Raw genomic sequence first — 23,376 nt, forward strand, 5'->3', positions numbered from 1 at the left:
AACTTTCCCTTTTATTAATTAATAAATGTAATCATTTTTGCATTTTTAAAATTTATTTCATATTCATTTTTAAATGTGTGTATATATTTAATTTATTTATGCATTTATTTATTTATTTCTGCATGATTTCTCTTTGCATTTCAGCCCTTGTTTATTTTCCACAAACTTACTTATTTCTGTATTTTTCCCCCATGTTGACACGTTGAGTGACATCCCCTCATTTGCATAATGAGGCAGAAATGCATAAAGAAATGTAAAAAGAAAAGAATACAGAAATTAATAAGGGGTGAAATGCAAGGGGAAAATCGTGCAGAAATAAATGAAGAAATGCATAAATACATACATTTAAAAGTTAATATAAAAAAAGCAAATATAAAGAAATAAAAAATACCAATATAAATAAAAAAATGCAAAAAATAAATGGATAAATTAATAAAAAATAAATATATAAATAAATAAAAGGAAAAACTAAACAGAGGAATAAATAAGGGATTTAATACAAAGATAAATATATAAAGAAGAAATTTAAAACAGAAATATCAATTTATGTCACATTTTATCATTTAATTAATGCTACATTTATTTTTAATATTATTTTTGCTACATTTAATGACATTTATGTATTTATGGAGTCATTTATTTATTTGTTTTTTTATTTTGGCAGGTTCTGTCCTCCATACTCTGCATAATGTTTCTCCTCTTGGATCATTAATAATTATAATAATTCCACCTGCTAGTTTATAACACATAGTGCAAACACACAAACATGTGACAAGTTAATTCCCGTTTAATAGTTCACAAAAAAGATTTGCTAAAATAATTTGCGGTTAACAAATAACTTGGATTAATAACATTCATTTAAAAGAGTTTTTTTTTTTTTTTTTTTAAGTAACAGTATGTTTCTGCAGCGTGTCACTCTACCTGCTGACACACACTGTCAAACTGGTTTCTGTCCTCGACCGACTTGGTGAAGCTCAACCGGACCGACCGAGCTCCTCCGACCGGACGCAAAGAAAACCTGAAACCTGCCAGAAACAACAAGTTAAAATAATGAACCGTCCCGTTTCTCTTTGAACAGCACTCCCTTTAAACATTTTAAAACTTAAAAACTGCATAAAAAGATCACTATGTCCTGGGACGACTGTCAGAATATTAGTGTTATAATTAAAATACATGGTTATGATCTGATTAATAAAGCTTCTCCTGGATATAAAATGACTCAAGGAGCACAATGCAGTCTGGTTTGTTTTGGTTATGTTACATGAATCCTACTGATCTCTGTCTGATCCCAGACCAGCCGGTTTAGAGTCCCACTGAAGGTGAGACAGATATTGATCAGCTTACAGATGATCGAGTCGTTTGTCTCCACAGAGCAGCTTCGGTTGCTTCTCCTCAGAGAGTCTATGAACGTCACGTCAGTTCTGAAAACGATCCCAACGATCCTCAAAAAATATCATCCGTAGAAAAGAAAGTTCCCTCAAAAGACGACGTCAGCATGTTCCCTCGCACGGTGAAATTATTTTTAAAAAAAAACATAATAAAAGGTCAAGAAATTAAAAAATAAAAACTTTTCTGCATGGCAGATAGTCCAATCGGTGTTCAGTCCTAAAACACATTAAATAGAATAACATCAGCAGGTCCTCCATCATCAGATCAGAACACTGGACACCGGGACTCGGGTGGACCGGCCGCTCTTCGGTACAACGATCGGCTCGTCGTCTGTTAACAGAGAGAAAAAGACGAGCTAATTTATTCAAATCATCATCATCATCATCATCATCATCATCATCACCATCATCAGATATCTATTGTGATTTTTGTTAACTTCTTTAACACTAGATCTAAATGAATCCAGTAAAATGTTTGATGTTCAGCATGTCTGTAGTCAGAGACGTCCTGAAGTCAAATAGATCAGGATCATTGGCAGGAATTATTTATTACATTTATTATCCAGCAACTCAGAAATCAAAGAATAAAGACATTTCCCTCACAGATTAGTGGGGTTTTCTTTTTAATTTATAATGTTTTATACTTCTGGTGAATATAATCCATCAATATTATTTCCATAGATGTATATTTTGTATCTACAGTTCCCTTTGTTAACACCTTATTTTGAAGAGTGGACGTAGTCCCATGTGTCTACTTCCGGTAACTTCTCCAAGGTGGTCTCTAGCTCTCCCGTCAGCTCCGTTCTCTTTCCTGCTAACTTTTTTTTAGAATATCTTTTGACATTTCTCTGACTCTTTTGTCAAAAATATTTCAGATGTTTTTCAGACTTTTATTCAGACGTACATCAGCATTTTTTCGGACATATTTCTGACTTTTGTTTGAACATATTTCTGAGTTTGTTTTTTTTCCTTATATATATATATATATTTTTTTTTTTCAGACTTATTTCAGACATTTTTTGGCCTTTTTTTCTGATGTTTTTCAGCCTTTGTTCGGACTTATTTTCAGATATATTTTGGCCTTTTTTGGACATTTTCTGGTCCATGTTTCGGACATACTTCGGCATTTTTTTGGAAGTTAGCATGTAGCTTTAGCTCTGCTCTGTCTAGCTCTGCTTTTCCTGTCAATGTGTGAAACCCAAAGTGTTTCCATCCTTTACTGGATGTGTAGTGTTTACCACGCTGGATTTAACATGGGGGGGTGCAGGTCGTATCCACGACGACCCTCCAACGTTTTAGACTCTCTGGGGTTTGTTTTGGTTGACGGATACGGAATGGATATGACGTCACGTTACTCAGACTACCACAATAAAAGCGGTAACTTCCTTCTACCTCCACATAGACTCAGATGAAGCAAATATATCGATTCTAACATTAAAAAATCTATTTCAAAACCGTTAAAAAAAAAAAATGTCCCACCACTAATCATCATCAGATATCTTTAATGACTGTAGAAACACTTTAACTTTGATCACGAATCAGCAGAGTTGAAAAGTAACTAAGTACATTTACTCAAGCATTGTACTTAAGTACAATTTTGACGTACTTGTACTTTGCCATTTTATGCAACTGTCTACTTCTCCTCTACGGCGGCAGCTACCGATTATTTTATTCCATCGAGTAATCAGATAAGAAATACCAGCTTTATTATTAAAGAGCAATAGTAAAGGTCAAATTTAACTCGATAATAAAGCGTTAGCGCAAAATCGTTTTAACGTCACTAATTTCTTTAATGCATTAACGCATCTTGTGATTTTTATGTTGTAGCGGCTCAGTTTTAAAGCTTAGTGAAGATACCGGCATCATATGAAACCAGAATCCATCGGTACCAACCGTGTCATAATAGCGTGTCGCGGAAGAGAATCGATAGCGCTCCAAACTTACGCTGAATTTTGGCGAGAAAATATTGGCATGGCCGTTTTCACAGGCCTCACAAAATGGTTCCGAGGGCCACCGTTGGCCCGCGGGCCGCACTTTGAGAAATTATGTAAATTTCAGATTTTACAGAGAAAACCGAGGACATTTTAAAAGGAAACATTACGGAGGAATAACGACCCAAAAGGAAATAAACTAGTTGAAATTACAAACTTCGGCAGCTACGACATTAAAATGATGCTTACATATTAACACATCAGGAATGATATGATAACAATACGATGTATTACACGGTGAAATACACAGAACCTTCTGAGGTTCTGTGTAAGACGACATTGGAAACTGTTTGGAAAAGGGGCGGGCGCTTTCAAAGAATACTTGGCAGCTGATTGGATGAACCATCTGTCAATCAAACTCTTGCCGAAGCCAGTCGGGAGAAGAGTAAAGAACATCTTTTCCATCGAGCGCCGTTCTTTGCTCTCCGGTTCTGATAGAACTGATGCTATTGCAGCATCTACGCTAACCTCTTCAGGAGCTGCCACTGTTGTTTAGAACCAACCGCCGCCTCTCCGTGTTGTCACACACGCACCTAAGCCACGCCCACGACGACGCCCGTAGCTGCCAGCAGCTCCTCGCTGGACGCCGGTTGGTCCGTGGTCTGGCTCGCCGGATCTGATTCTATATGTAATAATAACACGAGGCTTTAAACTGCACATCACTTTAATGAAATGGGGAAGTGGGAACGTTTCCGTTTCCTCTCACCTGACGGGACGTAGTTCTCGGCGCGATGGCGGTCTTTTTCGATGAAGAGGGCGGTGGCGAGGAAGAAACCTCCGCCTATCACGGCCACGAAGGAGCAGAGCAGCAGAGAGAGCTGCAGAGAGCGGAACTGCCACAGGAAGGAGTCCGTCTTCCTCAGAGAGTCTGAGACCTGAGAGGACGAAGAAGACGTTTACGCACTAAACACACCGAGAGGTTATCAAATATGATGTTTAGTTCCACGACAGTTTACACAAGCACAGCTGAAAACATGACTCCATCAGAGGGAACATCTTTCTACTAACTCAAACTAAATATCAATCATTATGTGAACATCGACGTACCACTCCTATCAGGTACGGACTTCCTGCGTCTCCCAGGAGATGACTGATGACGATCTGCAGAGCTTCAGCTGTGGAGCGCCGAGTGGGAACGACCACGTACTGACGAACACAAACAACGACAAAGAGGATGAGAATAAAGATAACGTTATTTATTCATTGTGCACAACAGTTACAGAGAAGCAGTCATTGGTTATGAAATCTTAGATCTCCAACAATACTCATTAAATATGTATGAGAAGAAAAAAAGAACCAAAAACATCAAATAGTGCAGAAGTTAAAATATAGGAATAAAATATTAAATAATATATATATATAAATATATTTGTGTTCCAAACTGAAATGAACATTTGACTTTTCATGACATTCAGAGGAAAGAGCATTTTAATTTAATTATCAAAGTTTACTCTACGACCACGATATCAAACGATTTAATAAAAAACTACGGCTGTCTTTCAAAAAGATATTTTTTAATTATAACTAGATTTTTTTCACGTTATAAAAAAATATTTTAATGTTATAACTAGATGTTTTATGTTATAACTAGATGTTTTTCACTTTATAAAAATATATTTTTTAAGTTACAAGATGTTTTTCATGTTATAAAAAGACATTTTTATGTTATAAAAAGATATTTTTATGTTATAAAAAGATATTTTTACATTATAACAAGATGTTTTTCACGTTATAAAATATGTTTTTATGTTATAACACGATGTTTTTCATGTTATAAAAAAATATTTTTATGTTATAACAAGATGTTTTTCACATTATAAAATATGTTTTCATGTTATAACACGATGTTTTTCATGTTATAAAAAAATATTTTTATATTATAACAAGATGTTTTTCACATTATAAAATATGTTTTTATGTTATAACAAGATGTTTTTCATGTTATAAAAAGATATTTTTTAAGTTAAAAGATGTTTTTATTATTATTTATTATTATTATTATTATTTATTCTTGTTATATATTAGGGCTGTCAAAGTTAATTTGATATTAATGAGCAAACGCAAATTTGTTTTAACGCCACTCATTTCTTTAGCTCATTAACTCAGCTTGTGATTTTTAGTTTGTAGCGGCTGAGTTTTAAAGTGAAGATACTGAATCATCTGAAAATAGAAACGGCGTCTCACCAGCAGCATGTCGGCTACGATGGCCCAGTTCATGGACAGGAAGGTATTTCCGAGGAAGATGAACGCCTGAGGGGAAACACAGGAAACGGTATTCCGTTACTTTGACTGATTCTATTATATGTTAAATTGGTCGAAGGCGTCACGTCAGTTGAAACTCACGTATGTGGCGATGGTGCTGGCCTCGGCGAAGACGATGGCGAGGTAGAGGAAAGGCGCCGAGAGGAGCAGACCGGTGGCGCAGACCAGCGGGTCGGCTCGGGGCGTCCTCGTCCTCAGCTTCCGACTCACCTGCACGCCGCTGGCCACGCCCAACACACCTGTGACGCAGGTGATGGCGCCGAAAATCAAACTGTCAGAGGAGGAAACAGCGTCAGGAAGTCAAATACCCATAAAACCCTGCTTCTCTCCTCCATGTGAAAACATGATGAAAGGGTTAAAAGGGCGGAGCAGGTAATCCAGGTGTACCTGTCTGAGGAGGCGCAGTTTCCCTCCACACAGGGAGGTCTGTCCCCGCCGAAGACGGCCGCTCTGAAGAGGAACGTCGGAGCCCAGAGAGCCAGAGAGCCGGTGACGAAGGCCACCGCCGTGAAGCCGAAGGTCGACAACACGAAGCTGTAGCTGCAGAGGAGACGGAGACGGAGACAGAGACGGAGACGGAGACGGAGACGGAGACACATCAGCTGCAGGAAGAACTACTAAAACTGTTTATAGTTATTATTATCCAGCTGACAGCAAACACAAAGAAAACACATTTTACTGCTGAGATACGACCACTTCTAACAGATCACCTTTTGATTTGCAACCAGAACTGTTTTGATTTGCAACAAAAACCTTTTGATTTGCAACAAAAACCTTTTGATTTGCAACCAGAACTGTTTTGATTTGCAACCAGCACTTTTGGATTTGCAACCAAAACTTTTGGATTTGCAACCAAAACTTTTTGATTTGCAACCAAAACTTTTTGATTTGCAAAATAAAGTGTTTGATTCACATTAATAAATTTTAATCACAAGTTTATTTTACTTACAATAAAACCTTTTTTCTATTGTCGATACTTTTGCTCTCAAACTTATTCTGTTTGATTTCATAATAAAGAAACAAAAATAACTCACAATAATTGATAAAGTTAGGTGATCTAAAGTCCTTTAAAGACGTCACATTGTTCTTTTATCTGTTAAATGACTCTTTGCATTCAAACGTAGGTTTCCGTTATGTAAATGTTCCACAATGACTCAGACGTGACGGGACGGTTACAGAAAGAGCCTCACACAAAAAAACCTGTTCCACTAAAGAAATTTGCAAAGTGCTGCAGATTGCAAATGATGAACGGCAGCGTCACATTTTAACTGCACATACATTTTTTTTTCTTAAACTTAAATTATACAATTTATTAGAATAATCATATACTTTATATTTGTCCTCAACATTTAACCTAAGCTAAGCATCTAGGAGCAGTGAAACGCTTCTAAATAATAATAAAAAAGGTATTAAAACTACAACGAGAACAAAGATGAGCAAATAAAGCAGCTTCCACCTACATTGATATTATATTTATATGGTATTGGTGCAAAACTCTCTGAAAAGTTTTGTTTTCAAATCAAAAAGTTTTGTTTCTAAAATAAAAAAGTTTTGTTTTCAAAATAAAAAGTTTTGTTTTCAAAATAAAAAGTTGTGTTTTCAAAATAAAAAGTTTTGTTTTCAAAATAAAAAGTTGTGTTTTCAAAATAAAAAGTTTTGTTTTCAAAATAAAAAGTTTTGTTTTCAAAATAAAAAGTTTTGTTTTCAAAATAAAAAGTTTTGTTTTCAAAATAAAAAGTTGTGTTTTCAAAATAAAAAGTTGTTTTTTCAAAATAAAAAGTTGTGTTTTCAAAATAAAAAGTTGTGTTTTCAAAATAAAAAGTTGTGTTTTCAAAATAAAAAGTTGTGTTTTCAAATCTAAAACTTGTGTTTGCTGTTGAGCTGAACTTCGGGGGCGGTACCAGCGTAGGTCCGAGAGATTCAGCTCAACAGCAAACAAAACTTTTGGATTTACTAACAAAACTTTTTCGTTTACAAACAAAAGTGTTTGATTTGCAAATAAAACTTTTTTGGGATTTGGAAACAAAAGTGTTTGATTCACTTTTAATAAGAAATGTATTTAAAACATTTTTTGATAGCCGTGTCGATGGTTTTGCTCTCAGAATAGATTCTGTTTGAATACATAATAAAGAAACGGCAGTAACTCCGTCCTTCAGCCCCGACGGTTGCTATGAGGGTTGCTATGAGGGTTGCTATGAGTGTTGCTATGAGTGTTGCTATGAGGGTTACTATGAGGGTTGCTATGAGTGTTGCTATGAGGGTTACTATGAGGGTTGCTATGAGTGTTGCTATGAGGGTTGCTATGAGTGTTGCTATGAGGGTTGCTATGAGGGTTGCTATGAGTGTTGCTATGAGGGTTGCTATGAGAGTTGCTATGAGTGTTGCTATGAGGGTTGCTATGAGTGTTGCTATGAGGGTTGCTATGAGAGTTGCTATGAGGGTTGCTATGAGGGTTGCTATGAGGGTTGCTATGAGGGTTGCTATGAGTGTTGCTATGAGGGTTGCTATGAGGGTTGCTATGAGTGTTGCTATGAGGGTTGCTATGAGTGTTGCTATGAGTGTTGTGATGTTGAACGTACTTCTTGCTCAGAGCCTGCAGGTCCGCCAGCCAGCTGGTCTGGTGCAGGTGATGCTCCGGTCGAGCTTCGATGGCGCCTCTTTTAGGCTCCTTGACCACGACCAGCAGCAGCAGCACGGCGATCAGGCCCAACCCTGGAGTCACCTGAGGAGAGGGAACACGGTGAGAGGAGGACAGAAGACAGCGTACAGGTACAAACAACAACAACAACAACAACAACAACAACAACAACAACACCCTCCTCCTCCTCTTGTGTGTTTCACTAAACTTACCCGCAGAGCCCAGTGCCAGTCATGCGCTATGTTACCGACTTGTGACCCGACGATGTATCCGAGACCACTGGTAGGAAGAAAAGACATAAACAACAAGGTCAGATGAAACACTTCCTGTTTGACATTAATAAATAAAAAGATAAATTGTGTTCCGGTGCACGAGGGCTGTAACGGTCTGCAGGATGCACGGTATGGAGATTTTATCAGCCTGGAGTGTGTCACCACTATAATTACAGACTTTAAATTTAGTTCATATATTCAATTTTATTATGTTGTCTAATTAATCCTGCATTTAAAATAAGCACTAATACATAAAACAATAAATAAAATAAAATAAAAATGTGTCGTAATAGTTTTATTTCCTTCTGATGACTGTTTTTGTTGAATATTAGAATTTTAAAATGTGTCTGCCTTTTTTATTTAATCTTACAATATATTTATCTTCTGCTTCAACATTTTAAAGTTTCCATTTAATTATTATTTTTTTAATAACCTCGTGGTAGTCGAGCGTTCTCAGCGATATAACTCTTTACAACACAAAACATGGCCGGTACTCCGACAAGAAATTGTCATCACATTTAATTCATGATGTCTAATTATTTCTTGATGTTTGTATATATTTTTATCTTCCTCTTTTTTATTTATTGGATTTTATTGGCTTTTTGTCTACTAAATTAGTCTCTAAATTAGTTTTTTTTTTTTTCATTTATTTACTTTTTGGTTTCTTTTTCTTGTAAATTTACAAGTTTTTCTGGTAAATTTGTGACTTTATAATCTCAGAGAATATTCAAGACTTTTTCTTGTAAATTTGTGAATTTCTCTTGTAAATTTACCAGTTTCTTTCTCGTAAATTTGTGACTTTATAATCTCAGAATATTCAAGACTTTTTCTGGTAAATTTTAGAGTTTTCTCTTGTAAATTTATACATTTTTCTCATTATTTCTTGATGTTTGTATATATATATATATATATATATATACACATCTACCTCTTTTTTATTTATTGGATTTTAGTCTACTAAATTAGTTTTTTTTCTTCATTATTTTCTTTACTTTTTGGTTAGCGTTTGTTTTTCATATTCAGTTGAGGGGAGCTTTGATGTATCAGCCTGTGACCTCCTGTCAAAATTTCTTTTTTTTCATTATCTGGATTTTATGAAGTCTTATGTGGGTGCAAATTAAATTAAATTTAAAAAAGAAATTAAAAATCTCTCATTTTATCATTAGACAATCACAGGACAGGTTAGTTAAATTAAAGCAATCACAAAATTGATAACACAAACAAGTTTTAAAGAGCCTCTAATGTTTGCGTCGGGACCCTCCAGGCTGTACAACAGGGACAATATAAGTAAATAAAGAGACAGCGTGAACCCACCTGCCCACGGGGATGGCAAAATAAAAAATGGAGAGCATGTTTGTCCTCTTTCCCCGAACGTAGAGGTCGGCGATGATGGTGGGAGCGATGGTGGAGTAACTGGCCTCTCCGACGCCGACCAGACCTCGAGTCAACAGCAGAGCCCAGAAATGCTGCAGGACGATTAGAAGAAGGAGCACCACTTATTATTATTAAGTTATCAATAATAAATGAATATGTATTTGGGTTTAAATTGAGCTTTTATTTCAAGTTCCTTCAGTTAATTATTTATATTCTTATATTCACTGTGTGGCCCGAAGATCTTGTCAAATACAGAAACATGATGTTGCCCGTCTGTAGTATAGCAGCCTACAGTATAGCAGCCTACAGTATCACAGTCTACAGTATAACAGCCTACAGTATCACAGCCTACAGTATAACAGCCTACAGTATAGCAGCCTACAGTATCGCAGCCTACAGTATAGCAGCCTACAGTATCACAGCCTACAGTATCACAGCCTACAGTATCACAGCCTACAGTATAGCAGCCTACAGTATAGCAGCCTACAGTATCACAGTCTACAGTATAGCAGCCTACAGTATAGCAGCCTACAGTATCGCAGCCTACAGTATAGCAGCCTACAGTATCGCAGCCTACAGTATCACAGCCTACAGTATAACAGCCTACAGTATAGCAGCCTACAGTATCACAGCCTACAGTATAGCAGCCTACAGTATAGCAGCCTACAGTATCACAGCCTACAGTATAGCAGCCTACAGTATAGCAGCCTACAGTATCACAGCCTACAGTATCACAGCCTACAGTATAGCAGCCTACAGTATAGCAGCCTACAGTATAACAGCCTACAGTATAACAGCCTACAGTATAACAGCCTACAGTATAGCAGCCTACAGTATCGCAGCCTACAGTATAGCAGCCTACAGTATCACAGTCTACAGTATCACAGCCTACAGTATAGCAGCCTACAGTATAGCAGCCTACAGTATCACAGCCTACAGTATAGCAGCCTACAGTATAGCAGCCTACAGTATCACAGCCTACAGTATCACAGCCTACAGTATAACAGCCTACAGTATAGCAGCCTACAGTATAGCAGCCTACAGTATAACAGCCTACAGTATAGCAGCCTACAGTATAGCAGCCTACAGTATAGCAGCCTACAGTATCACAGCCTACAGTATAACAGCCTACAGTATCACAGCCTACAGTATAACAGCCTACAGTATAGCAGCCTACAGTATAGCAGCCTACAGTATCACAGTCTACAGTATAGCAGCCTACAGTATCACAGCCTACAGTATCACAGTCTACAGTATCACAGCCTACAGTATAACAGCCTACAGTATAGCAGCCTACAGTATCACAGTCTACAGTATAGCAGCCTACAGTATAGCAGCCTACAGTATAACAGCCTACAGTATAGCAGCCTACAGTATAACAGCCTACAGTATAACAGCCTACAGTATAGCAGCCTACAGTATAGCAGCCTACAGTATAACAGCCTACAGTATAGCAGCCTACAGTATCACAGCCTACAGTATCACAGTCTACAGTATAGCAGCCTACAGTATAACAGCCTACAGTATCACAGCCTACAGTATCACAGTCTACAGTATAGCAGCCTACAGTATCACAGCCTACAGTATAACAGCCTACAGTATAACAGCCTACAGTATAGCAGCCTACAGTATCACAGCCTACAGTATCACAGTCTACAGTATAGCAGCCTACAGTATCACAGCCTACAGTATAACAGCCTACAGTATAACAGCCTACAGTATAGCAGCCTACAGTATAGCAGCCTACAGTATCACAGTCTACAGTATCACAGCCTACAGTATCACAGTCTACAGTATAGCAGCCTACAGTATAACAGCCTACAGTATAGCAGCCTACAGTATCACAGCCTACAGTATCACAGTCTACAGTATAGCAGCCTACAGTATCACAGCCTACAGTATAACAGCCTACAGTATAACAGCCTACAGTATAACAGCCTACAGTATAGCAGCCTACAGTATCACAGCCTACAGTATCACAGTCTACAGTATAACGCCGTATCACGGCCATTGAAGGCAAAGAATAAATTAATAAAAACTCAGAATTTGGGAGATTGAAGTGGAAAAAATTCAAATCAGTATGTTGTTTTCTTCTGAATATGCCCAATTCACAACTTCAATGTCTCTTCAAAGATGAATTATTTTATTTCCAAGTACGATTGCAAAGTATCGCAATGTGCAATGTGATTGCAAAGTGATCTGGTTCCTTTACAAGAAAAAAACAAAACGCTACTTTTATGAGTTTTTTCTCATAAATTTGTGGTTTTATAATCTCAGAATATTCAAGGTTTTTTCTCGTAAATTTACGATTTTTTTTCTCCTAAATTTGTGACTTTTTAATCTCAGAGAATATTCAGAGTTTTTTATGTAAATTTACAAGTTTTTTTCTCGTAATGTTTTGACTTTATAATCTCAGAAAATATTCAAGTTAATTTCTCGTAAATTTTAGTTTTTTTCTTGTAAATGTGAGTTTATAATCCCAGAATATTCAAGGTTTTTTCTCGTAAATTTACGATTTTTTTTCTCCTAAATTTGTGATTTTATAATCTCAGTGAATATTCAAGTTTCTTCTCATGAATTTGTGAATTTTTCTTGTAGATTTGTGACTTTATAATCTCAGAATATTTAAGTTTTTTTCGTGAATTGGTGAATTTTTCTTGTAAATTTATGAGTTTTTCTCGCAAATTTGTGACTTTATAATCTCAGAGAATATTCAAGATTTTTCTGTTTTTTTGTGAGTTTTTTCATGTAAATTTGAATTTTTTTCTTGTAAATTTGTGACTTTATAATCTCAGAGAGTATTCAAGTCTTTTTCTCGTGAGTTTGAGAGTTTTTCTTGTCGGTTTAAAATCAACCTAAAGCAAAGTAAAACGTGTTTTGATGTCACTGCTGTTGGTTCAGTGTTTATGTCATTGAGCAGGAGGAAACGGTGTCACTCACATCTTTGGGGGTGTAGGAGCTGGCGAGAGTCACCAAAGACCAGAACGTAATGCCAATACTCATGATGTACTTCCTGTTGTACCTGTCGCCCAGGTAGCCGAAGACCGGAGCCAAGAACATGTAGCTGCAGATAAAAACTGGAAACAGAGGTCGGTCATTTCTGCAGGTTGCTTCACTGATTTGATGGATGTTAAACTCTGTCATCACTTAGTTCTTCTTACCTGTTTGGAGCAGACCGGACTTCCCATCATCAATCCCAAAATACTGCTCGATGTCGGGGAGGACACCTGGTGGAGTCAACACAGAGGTTTTTAATTGACTTTTTAATTTTAACATGTCACAACAACAACAACAACAACAACAACTTTAATGATTTATTTATTGTCATATATTTCAGGTAAAGACGTCTTCTCTCTGATTTAGATCTCAGTCAACTGAATTTGTTTTTTGTTTGATGTTTGAAGACATCACCGTGATTAATCACTGACAAAAATAATCATTATCTGCAGCCCTGATAGAAACCTGAAAGTATCTCATGTTAACGCTCGAATGAAGGAACATTTACAAGACTTTCACCTATTTAAAATATAATTTACAATATAATTATTTATTTTTACAGGACTCGTAATTTTTAAAATAATTTTATATTTATAAATAAAATTCCAACTTTACTAAAAAAAAAAAAACCCTCCGATGTAATTCGGTACAAATTATATGGAAAATATAATTTATTTCAAGTGTAACTCAGAGTCTTTTAGTTTAAAAGTTGTCCAAAGGCAAGCCCACAATTTAACATTTATGAAGAATAAAGTTTTCAATAATACATTAATAATTAAAATGCATTTGGGTTTAAATTTCCATTGTCCCTTCAGTTAATTATTTATTTAAGAAATGCTTCATATTTATTATTATCAAACAGTAATAAATAATTAAGAACTGACTGTAAGATAAAGCCCTTTCTTTTAATGTTTCTGCTTTAATCTCTTATATCCACTGTGTTGCCCAAAGATCTTGTCAAATACAAAAACATGATGTTGCCCGTCTGTAGTATAGCAGCGAATAACGCCGACTTCATGATCTCTGAGAACAGTTTTTTCTCTCAAATATTTTACTTTATAATCTCAGAAAATTCAAGTTTTTTTCTCGTACATTTGTGAATTTTTCTTCTAAATTTAAGATTTTTTTTCTCGTCAATTTGTGACCTCATAATCTCAGAGAATATTCAAGTTTTTTTTCTTGTAAATTTTCTTGTAAATTTACGAGTTTCTTTCCCGTAAAGCTATGATTTTATAATCTCATATTCAAGGCTTTTTCTTGTAAATTTCAGATTTTTTTTCTCGTAAATTTGTTAGTTTAATCTCAGAAATGTTTCTCTGAGTATTATCACCCCCCCACTCCCGGCTCCGTTATTCATCTATCTGTACCTACGATGGCCCTAATACGCCGTCGTAGGTAATAAACATCTTTAATATTTAATAATATCCCAGGAAACCGATACTCGGTGTAGAAGCCTCTGATTGGTCGTGCCGGTGCATCAGGTGGTGTGACGTACCTGCCACCGTGAAGCGGTCCATGTAGTTGAGCAGGTTGATGTAGCAGAGGACGAAGACGGTCAGCAGCGCTCGCACTTTCGACACCCCGCTGGCCGACTCCTCCTGCTGAGCCGCCGTCGCTCCGCCCCGCTCCTCCGAACCCTCCGCCTCGCTGTCATCGGAGAAGAACGGCGCCGTGTCCGACGTGGGCTCGCCCAGAGACATGGCCGCCGCTGCTGAGGTGGGGATGGGGGGGGGGGATCAATAAAGACGGTTAATCTACCAAAATCATTATTCACTGAAAATGTCTTTATTTTTTATCAGTAAATCTGACAGAGAGCGTCTGCAGCATCTTTCTGTCTCTGTAGAGGAGAATCTACAGAGAGGTTTATGGACTTTCTATCGTATCGTTACAACTTAACCTTTATCAACCAAGAGGAAATATTTAACATTAGAAACAAAAACAAAGAGGAAAATGAATTCAGATACACAATTTATTAGAGCTGGGACGATCCACCGATCTCCTGATTCCATACTATCACCATACTCGGGTGCCGATTTTTAAGTAATGTGATTCGATATTGTGATTTATAGTGATTGTTGTTAACTTGTTTACCTCTAGACCATGAAGGGAACAAGTTGAATCCTCCACTTCTAGGGACTTTTATTTTGTAAAATCTCTAAATGAATCCAGTAAAATGTTTGATGTTCAGCATGTCTGTAGTCAGAGACGACCTGAAGTCAAATATATCAGGATCATTGGCAGGAATTATTGATTACATTGATTATCCATCAACCCAGAAATCAAAGAATAAAGACGTTTCCCTCACAGATTAGTGGTATTCTCTTTTTAATCTATAATGTTTTATACTTCTGGTGAATATAATCCATCAATCTGATTTCCATAGATGTATTTTGTATATACAGTTCCCTTTGCTAACACCTTATTTTGAAAAGTGGACGTAGTCCCACGTGTCTACTTCCTCTAACTTCTCCAAGGTGGTCTCTAGCTCTCCCGTCAGCTCCGTTCTCTTTATCATCCATGGTCAGCTCCATCGGGGCCGTTTCAATGCAGAGAACACAAATGTCAGTATCTGGGTGCTCTACAGTCGTAGCGTCGGACCATTTGACCACGGAGACGAGAGCAACGGCCAGCTCCACCGCTACGTTACCTCCGTACCATAACGTTACCTCCATACCATAACGTTACCGCCATACCATAACGTTACCGCCATACCATAACGTTACCTCAGTACCATAACGTCACCGCCATACCATAACGTTACCTCCATACCATAACGTTACCGCCATACCATAACGTTACCTCCATACCATAACGTTACCTCCATACCATAACGTTACCGCCATACCATAACGTTACCTCCACACCATAACGTTACCTCCACACCATAACGTTACCTCCATACCATAACGTTACCTCCATACCATAACGTTACCTCCATACCATAACGTTACCTCCATACCATAACGTTACCTCCACACCATAACGTTACCTCCACACCATAACGTTACCTCCATACCATAACGTTACCTCCATACCATAACGTTACCTCCACACCATAACGTTACCTCCACACCATAACGTTACCACCATACCATAACGTTTCCTGTCCATGACAGAGTTAGCATGCAGCTTTAGCTCTGCTCTGTCTAGCTCTGCTTTTCCTGTCAATGTGTGAAACCCAAAGTGTTTCCATCCTTTACTGGATGTGTAGTGTTTACCACGCTGGATTTAACATGGGAGGGTGCAGGTCGTATCCACGACGACTCTCCAACGTTGTAGACTCTCTGAGGTTTGTTTTGGTTGACGGATACGGAACGGATATGACGTCACGTTACTCAGACTACCACAATAAAAGCGGTAACTTCCTTCTACCTCCACATAGACTCAGATGAAGCAGATATATACATCCTGACATTAAAACATCTGTTTAGTAATCATAAAAAAATCATCGTGATACATCGGTCAATCGATGTTTTTCCAGCCCCTACAATTTATATGGAAAAATCACACAATTAAAAACCATGTTTGACATTCAAATATAAATGAATTCAAAAGTGAAACCTAAAACATTTAATTGTACTGTGTAAACACACTCTGACCTACAGTAGCAGACAAACCGCGGCAGCAGCAACACTGGAAAATCCTGTTTACCAGCCGGATCATGTGACTGTTTGGTGTCACCGAACTCTCACAGGAAAATGAAAACAGAATCAAAAACAGAGCCAACTTCCACCTTGGAGGTTTTGGTGTTTTTTCGTCTCACTTCATTGAATCAAAGTAGATTTATTGTTGTTTTTATGACACTGACCAACAGAAAAAGACCCCTAAAGTCCATCACATCCCTCAGACAATCACATATCCAGAGGTGGAAGAAGTACTCTGTACAAATATAAACGTAAAACTCCGTTTCATTTGAAAGTCCTGCATTGAAAATCTAAAAATATAGCCTTAGTATTAGCACTAAATTGTACTTAAAGTATCAAAAGTAGAAGTACTCATTATGCAAACATTTATTCATTTGAACTGTTGGGTAGTTTCATGTATAAAGATCTATATCTCATGTCATTTTACTACATTTAAATCATCTATGGAGGTTTTCAAATGAAGCTTTGAATGTCATCACCCTCTAAAAATAGATTTCATGTTATTATGGTTCTATAAATGTAATTTATGTCGCTGCTAGACCGCCTCGTTAATACAGGAGCCTTCCTCCCTTTGTGAGCAGCGAGCAGGAGAGCAAACAGTTACTTGACCTCAGGGAAAATGTTTTATTTTGAAAGGCTAAAAGCCAACGAATATGGATTGAAGCTGAATATTTCATTAGATATAAACACGTTGTATAATTTCAGACAAAACTAATTCAGATTATCTTAAAAACAACTTCACTGTCTGCCGAAAAACAAACATAAAATGCTGGTTCAGAGAGGTTTAGAGAGGTTTAGAGATGTTCAGAGGTTCAGAGAGGTTCAGAGAGGATCAGAGAGGTTCAGAGAGGTTTAGAGAGGTTCAGAGAGGTTCAGAGAGGTTCAGAGAGGTTCAGAGAGGATCAGAGAGGATCAGAGAGGTTTAGAGAGGTTCAGAGAGGTTTAGAGAGGTTCAGAGAGGTTTAGAGAGGTTTAGAGAGGTTCAGAGAGGATCAGAGAGGTTCAGAGAGGTTCAGAGGTTCAGAGAGGTTCAGAGAGGTTTAGAGAGGTTTAGAGAGGTTCAGAGAGGTTCAGAGAGGTTCAGAGGTTCAGAGGTTCAGAGAGGTTCAGAGAGGTTTAGAGAGGTTCAGAGAGGTTCAGAGAGGTTCAGAGAGGTTTAGAGATGTTCAGAGGATCAGAGAGGATCAGAGAGGTTCAGAGAGGTTTAGAGATGTTCAGAGGATCAGAGAGGATCAGAGAGGTTCAGAGAGGTTCAGAGAGGTTCAGAGAGGATCAGAGAGGATCAGAGAGGTTTAGAGAGGTTTAGAGAGGTTCAGAGAGGTTCAGAGAGGTTTAGAGAGGTTCAGAGAGGTTTAGAGAGGTTTAGAGAGGTTCAGAGAGGTTCAGAGAGGTTTAGAGAGGTTCAGAGAGGTTTAGAGAGGTTCAGAGAGGTTCAGAGAGGTTCAGAGGTTCAGAGAGGTTCAGAGAGGTTCAGAGGTTCAGAGGTTCAGAGAGGTTCAGAGAGGTTTAGAGAGGTTCAGAGAGGATCAGAGAGGTTCAGAGGTTCAGAGAGGTTCAGAGAGGTTTAGAGAGGTTAAGAGAGGTTTAGAGAGGTTCAGAGAGGTTTAGAGAGGTTCAGAGAGGTTTAGAGAGGTTCAGAGAGGTTCAGAGAGGTTTAGAGAGGTTCAGAGAGGTTTAGAGAGGTTCAGAGAGGTTCAGAGAGGTTCAGAGAGGTTCAGAGAGGTTTAGAGAGGTTCAGAGAGGTTTAGAGAGGTTCAGAGAGGTTTAGAGATGTTCAGAGAGGTTTAGAGAGGTTCAGAGAGGTTCAGAGAGGTTCAGAGAGGTTTAGAGAGGTTTAGAGAGGTTCAGAGAGGTTCAGAGGTTCAGAGAGGTTTAGAGAGGTTCAGAGAGGTTCAGAGAGGTTCAGAGAGGTTTAGAGAGGTTCAGAGAGGTTCAGAGAGGTTCAGAGAGGTTTAGAGAGGTTTAGAGAGGTTCAGAGAGGTTCAGAGAGGTTCAGAGAGGTTTAGAGAGGTTCAGAGAGGTTTAGAGAGGTTCAGAGAGGTTTAGAGATGTTCAGAGAGGTTTAGAGAGGTTCAGAGAGGTTCAGAGAGGTTCAGAGATGTTCAGAGAGGTTTAGAGAGGTTCAGAGAGGTTCAGAGAGGTTCAGAGAGGTTTAGAGAGGTTTAGAGAGGTTCAGAGAGGTTTAGAGATGTTCAGAGAGGTTTAGAGAGGTTTAGAGAGGTTCAGAGAGGTTCAGAGAGGTTTAGAGAGGTTCAGAGAGGTTTAGAGAGGATCAGAGAGGTTCAGAGGCTCAGAGGGTCCTGAGCTGAAGAAGAGGAAGAGGAAGAGGAAGAGAAAGGAGAAGCTGGGCTGGACGTGACTTAGTGAAACCACAGTCACGCAGGAATCATGTCGGTTTAGGAGCTCATGACTGAGACGTTTCGCTGAGGTGGAGAATATTCCGTGTGACAAAAGAGCTAAAAGGGAAACGTTCTTCTTCAGTCTGCAGTGACCTCGCATTAAAACTCTTCCTGGTCAACACATTTTGTATAATTACAAATTAATTTAGGTTATTTTCCTCTCTGCTTGTGTAACTGAGGAGTTTTTTAAAATAAAATAAAATAAAGAAACATAAAATAAAAGACGTTCACGTGAAGATATCCCATCGAGACACTTCCCTTAATAAGTAATAAATTATCACCTACATTTAAAGCAGATGTTTCTCCAGTTGGTTCTTTCTGAATCTATTTCTCACTTATTCTATATGAATGTATTTACTCTGTTGTTTTATCTAATATATCAGCACCAATATTAGAAGACATGAATTGAAATACGGGCTAAAAAATCTACGAACAAAACTCTCGAGCTTATTTGTCTTGTCAGCAAATATACAACAATATAATATCAAAAAACACTTTGTAATAAAAATAAACAAGTTCATATTTTATATTAATTATTATTATTTATATTTCACCTCCCTCCTGCAGTTAAATGTTGTATTTTCTTTTCTTCTTTTGTTACGTTTGATATTGTTCTTTCATGTATAAATATAAGCTGTTAAAATTATATATTTCGCAATATTATAATAAAATTGATGGTATATTGTAATATTTGAAATATGATCAATAAAAAAATATCTGATTCCTGACTTCATCAGCTATGATTGTAAAGTTATGACTTTATTCTGTAAAGTAGTAAAGGTTGCCGACCCCTGATCTAGAAAGTAATCACAAATCTATCATTGCAGCCTTTGTCCTTATAGCTATATATTATATTATAATATTAATATTGAAATAATTATCACTGCTCAATGAATTAATTTTTATATGTTATTATACACAGACACATTTAATACTGCTGTTAAGGTTAAAAACACATTTCCTGATATCTAGAAATGTGTTTCTTGTCACCTTATATTTATATATGTGGACATTAAATGTTTTTATTGAATTATTGTTATATTCTTTTCATATTTGACTAATAATGAACACAGATAATAGTCAGGTCATGTACAGGGCACTGCATGTAGAGAGCGACCCCTCGGTTGTGTTGGACTTTGCTCCATTTACAAACACAGCTCATTGATCAGGAAGTCATCAGTACCTGATCAGAGACTCACTGATCCATAACGCTGCTGCTCTGCTGTCTCACACCGACAGTGTTCAGAGACGCACGCGGGAATTATCATCACATTTAATTCATGATGTCTAATTATCTGTTGATATGTTTAGATATATTTTATTTTATTCTGTATTTCATTGTTTTTATTGGATTGTTTTCCACTGTTTGGTTTTTCTGCACATTTTGTGTATTTCTTGTTGTTGTTTAACTTCTTGTTGTATTTTTAAAATTATATTAGTTTAGATCTTTCTTCCTTTTTTGTTATTGTTTTTTCTCCTGGGGTTGGGGGAGGTTCTTTGTATCAGCCTTTAGTGGCTTCTTGACCTCTCCTCACACATTTCTTGTTTTTTTCAGTGACTGGATTTTGTGCAGTTTTATATATGTGCAAATAAATTAAATAAATTAAAAAATAAATGTTCTCTTTGCAATGAAGACGGATCATCAGCGCGCCGCTTTACATTATACATCCTATATACCACTTTATAGACTGCACATATGTACATATTACATTTATTTATTGACACCCTATGTTCACCCATTCACTCTGTATCTTTAATATCTCTATTATTGTTTTTATAATGTGTGTATACCTTTATAGCTCTCCTGTGTTTTACTCTGTTTGCTGATGTTGCTGCTTTCAGACTCAGAAAGGTGTTTATATTCAGGTGTGAGAGGTTTACACTAGATATCTGCTTTGGTTTTGTTGGTGCAAGTTAAACAGTACAATAACAAAAGAATAGATAAAAACGTTAGAATAAAATAAGAAATTCTACCAAAATACAATAAACAAAACAAGCTATAAACAAAAATAAACACACATTTGACAGCTGGATTTCTGTTCTCTGTTCGCTGATGTTGCTGCTTTGACAGCTGGATTTAATTAATAAAGGTTCATCTGATCTTATTGTGAATGAGTCTGGTGTTTAGCTCAGTACCAGATGATGGGAGCTGGTAACATTTAGTTTGGTTTATTAAAGAGCCTTAGTGAGTAAACAACAACATGGTTTAATATTACTGTTCATTTGAAGACACGCTGTGCAGCTACCTGAGGTTAGAGCTGTTCACCGGGTTGTTGGTGTTGTTAGTCTGGTGTTTACCTGCTGTTTACCTGCTGTTAGCCTGCTGTTTACCTGCTGTTTACCTGCTGTTTACCTGCTGTTTACCTGCTGTTTACCTGCTGTTTACCTGCTGTTAGCCTGCTGTTTACCTGCTGTTAGCCTGCTGTTTACCTGCTGTTTACCTGCTGTTTACCTGCTGTTTACCTGCTGTTTGCCTGCTGTTTGCCTGCTGTTTACCTGCTGTTTGCCTGCTGTTTACCTGCTGTTTACCTGCTGTTTACCTGCTGTTAGCCTGGTGTTAGCCTGCTGTTTACCTGCTGTTAGCCTGGTGTTAGCCTGCTGTTTACCTGCTGTTTACCTGCTGTTTACCTGCTGTTTACCTGCTGTTTACCTGCTGTTTGCCTGCTGTTTGCCTGCTGTTTACCTGCTGTTTACCTGCTGTTAGCCTGGTGTTAGCCTGCTGTTTACCTGCTGTTAGCCTGGTGTTAGCCTGCTGTTTACCTGCTGTTAGCCTGGTGTTAGCCTGCTGTTTACCTGCTGTTTACCTGCTGTTTACCTGCTGTTTACCTGCTGTTTACCTGCTGTTAGCCTGCTGTTTACCTGCTGTTTACCTGCTGTTAGCCTGCTGTTTACCTGCTGTTTACCTGCTGTTTACCGGGTTGTTTACCGGGTTGTTTACCGGGTTGTTTACCGGGTTGTTGGTGTTGTTAGCCTGCTGTTTACCGGGTTGTTTACCGGGTTGTTTACCTGGTGTTTACCGGGTTGTTGGTGTTGTTAGTCTGCTGTTTACCGGGTTGTTCACCGGGTTGTTTACCGGGTTGTTTACCGGGTTGTTCACCGGGTTGTTGGTGTTGTTAGTCTGCTGTTAGCCTGCTGTTCACCGGGTTGTTTACCTGGTTGTTGGTGTTGTTAGTCTGCTGTTAGCCTGCTGTTTACCGGGTTGTTGGTGCTGTTAGCCTGCTGTTCACCGGGTTGTTTACCGGGTTGTTGGTGTTGTTAGCCTGCTGTTCACCGGGTTGTTTACCGGGTTGTTGGTGTTGTTAGCCTGCTGTTCACCGGGTTGTTTACCGGGTTGTTGGTGCTGTTAGCCTGCTGTTCACCGGGGTGATGATGAGGATGAGTCAGGTTGTTCTTCTTCTTCTTCTCTTCCTCAGCTCGTGATCTGGTCTTCGTCACTTCGAGCTGTGACTGTTATTCAACACCCATCTTGATGGTTAACAGTAAGAAGTTCCCGCGTTAGCACCGTTTAGTCCGGATAAACATTAAAACATTAAAACAATAAAACTAGATGTTGACTTCAGAGAGACTGGTCTGCACCGCCGCCATGTTGGATCTGATCTGATCACACTTCCGGTTCACAGCTCACGTGACTCTTTATAAGAGCAGCTGAGAGTCACGTGATAACACTGCCTGCTTCCTCTAATCAGGAAGACTACTGCCATTATGATAAAATAAATAAATAAAAAATAAATAAATAAATGAATAAATAAATGAATAAATAAATGAATAAATAAATAAATAAAAGCCTCACTTATCAAATAAATGTGCAGGTCATTTGAAAATAAATAAATATACACAGTAATGAATAGCATTTATGTATTTGAAAAATTACTTATCTTCGTATTTTCAGCAATTATTTCCATATTTAATTAATTCCCAATTTATTTTTTTGCTTAAATTTATTACTAACCCTCTGTTTATTAGTTTCCCCATAGATGTTTACCATGGAAGTATCTATTACTATACTATTTAAAATGTCTAAACATATAATCCCATTATTTTTGTATTTTTCAGCATTTAATTTCATATTTAATTATTTCCCAGTTATATATATTTTATATTTGATATATTATATATATAAATAAATAAATATGTCTAAACATATAATCCCATTATTTTTGTATTTTCAACATTTAATTTCATATTTATTTTTTCCCAGTTATATATATTTTATATTTGATATATTATATATATAAATAAATAAATAAAAGCCTCAATTATCAAATAAATGTGCAGGTCATTTGAAAATAAATAAATATATGCACAAAAATAAATAAAATTTATACATTTGACAAATTACTTATTTTTTTATTAATTTAATTTCATATATAATTATTTACCAATTTATTCTTTTGTTTTAATGTATTTCTGT

At 37.3% G+C, this 23,376-nt stretch overlaps 1 protein-coding gene across 8 annotated transcripts; it reads right to left on the bottom strand.

Annotated features, from left to right (window-relative positions):
- Window positions 1–769: 769 nt before the first annotated feature.
- Window positions 770–22,558, bottom strand: spns1 (spinster homolog 1 (Drosophila)). Of its 8 annotated transcripts, none has more exons than XM_037792955.1 (15): window positions 22,314–22,558; window positions 21,726–21,747; window positions 14,418–14,633; window positions 13,087–13,152; window positions 12,866–13,002; window positions 9,866–10,017; window positions 8,492–8,558; window positions 8,221–8,363; window positions 6,029–6,181; window positions 5,723–5,912; window positions 5,564–5,629; window positions 4,427–4,525; window positions 4,086–4,254; window positions 3,913–4,001; window positions 770–1,719 (listed from the first exon to the last, which is right to left on the bottom strand). In XM_037792955.1, the coding sequence occupies exons 3-14, from the start codon at window positions 14,620–14,622 to the stop codon at window positions 3,913–3,915; spliced, it is 1,536 nt and encodes a 511-aa protein (XP_037648883.1). In that variant the 5' UTR covers window positions 14,623–14,633; window positions 21,726–21,747; window positions 22,314–22,558; the 3' UTR covers window positions 770–1,719. The 8 variants fall into 8 exon arrangements, with proteins under 8 accessions (XP_037648883.1, XP_037648882.1, XP_037648884.1 ...); XM_037792954.1 differs by having other exon boundaries at window positions 3,848–4,001; XM_037792956.1 differs by lacking the exon at window positions 21,726–21,747 and adding an exon at window positions 22,134–22,149 and having other exon boundaries at window positions 3,848–4,001; window positions 14,418–14,636.
- Window positions 22,559–23,376: the final 818 nt, after the last annotated feature.

This window comes from Sebastes umbrosus, chromosome 14, assembly GCF_015220745.1.
Source record: "Sebastes umbrosus isolate fSebUmb1 chromosome 14, fSebUmb1.pri, whole genome shotgun sequence".
NCBI lineage: Eukaryota > Metazoa > Chordata > Actinopteri > Perciformes > Sebastidae > Sebastes > Sebastes umbrosus.

Bases quoted from the DNA above. Each gene is read 5' to 3' on its own strand.
- spns1 (XM_037792955.1), bottom strand. From the start codon at position 14,622: ATGTCTCTGGGCGAGCCCACGTCGGACACGGCGCCGTTCTTCTCCGAT. The intron at 13,003-13,086 runs GTAAGAAGAACT...CTCTGTTTCCAG, and splicing joins GTCCGGTCTGCTCCAAACAG to TTTTTATCTGCAGCTACATG. The intron at 5,913-6,028 runs GTACACCTGGAT...CTCCTCTGACAG, and splicing joins AACTGCGCCTCCTCAGACAG to TTTGATTTTCGGCGCCATCA.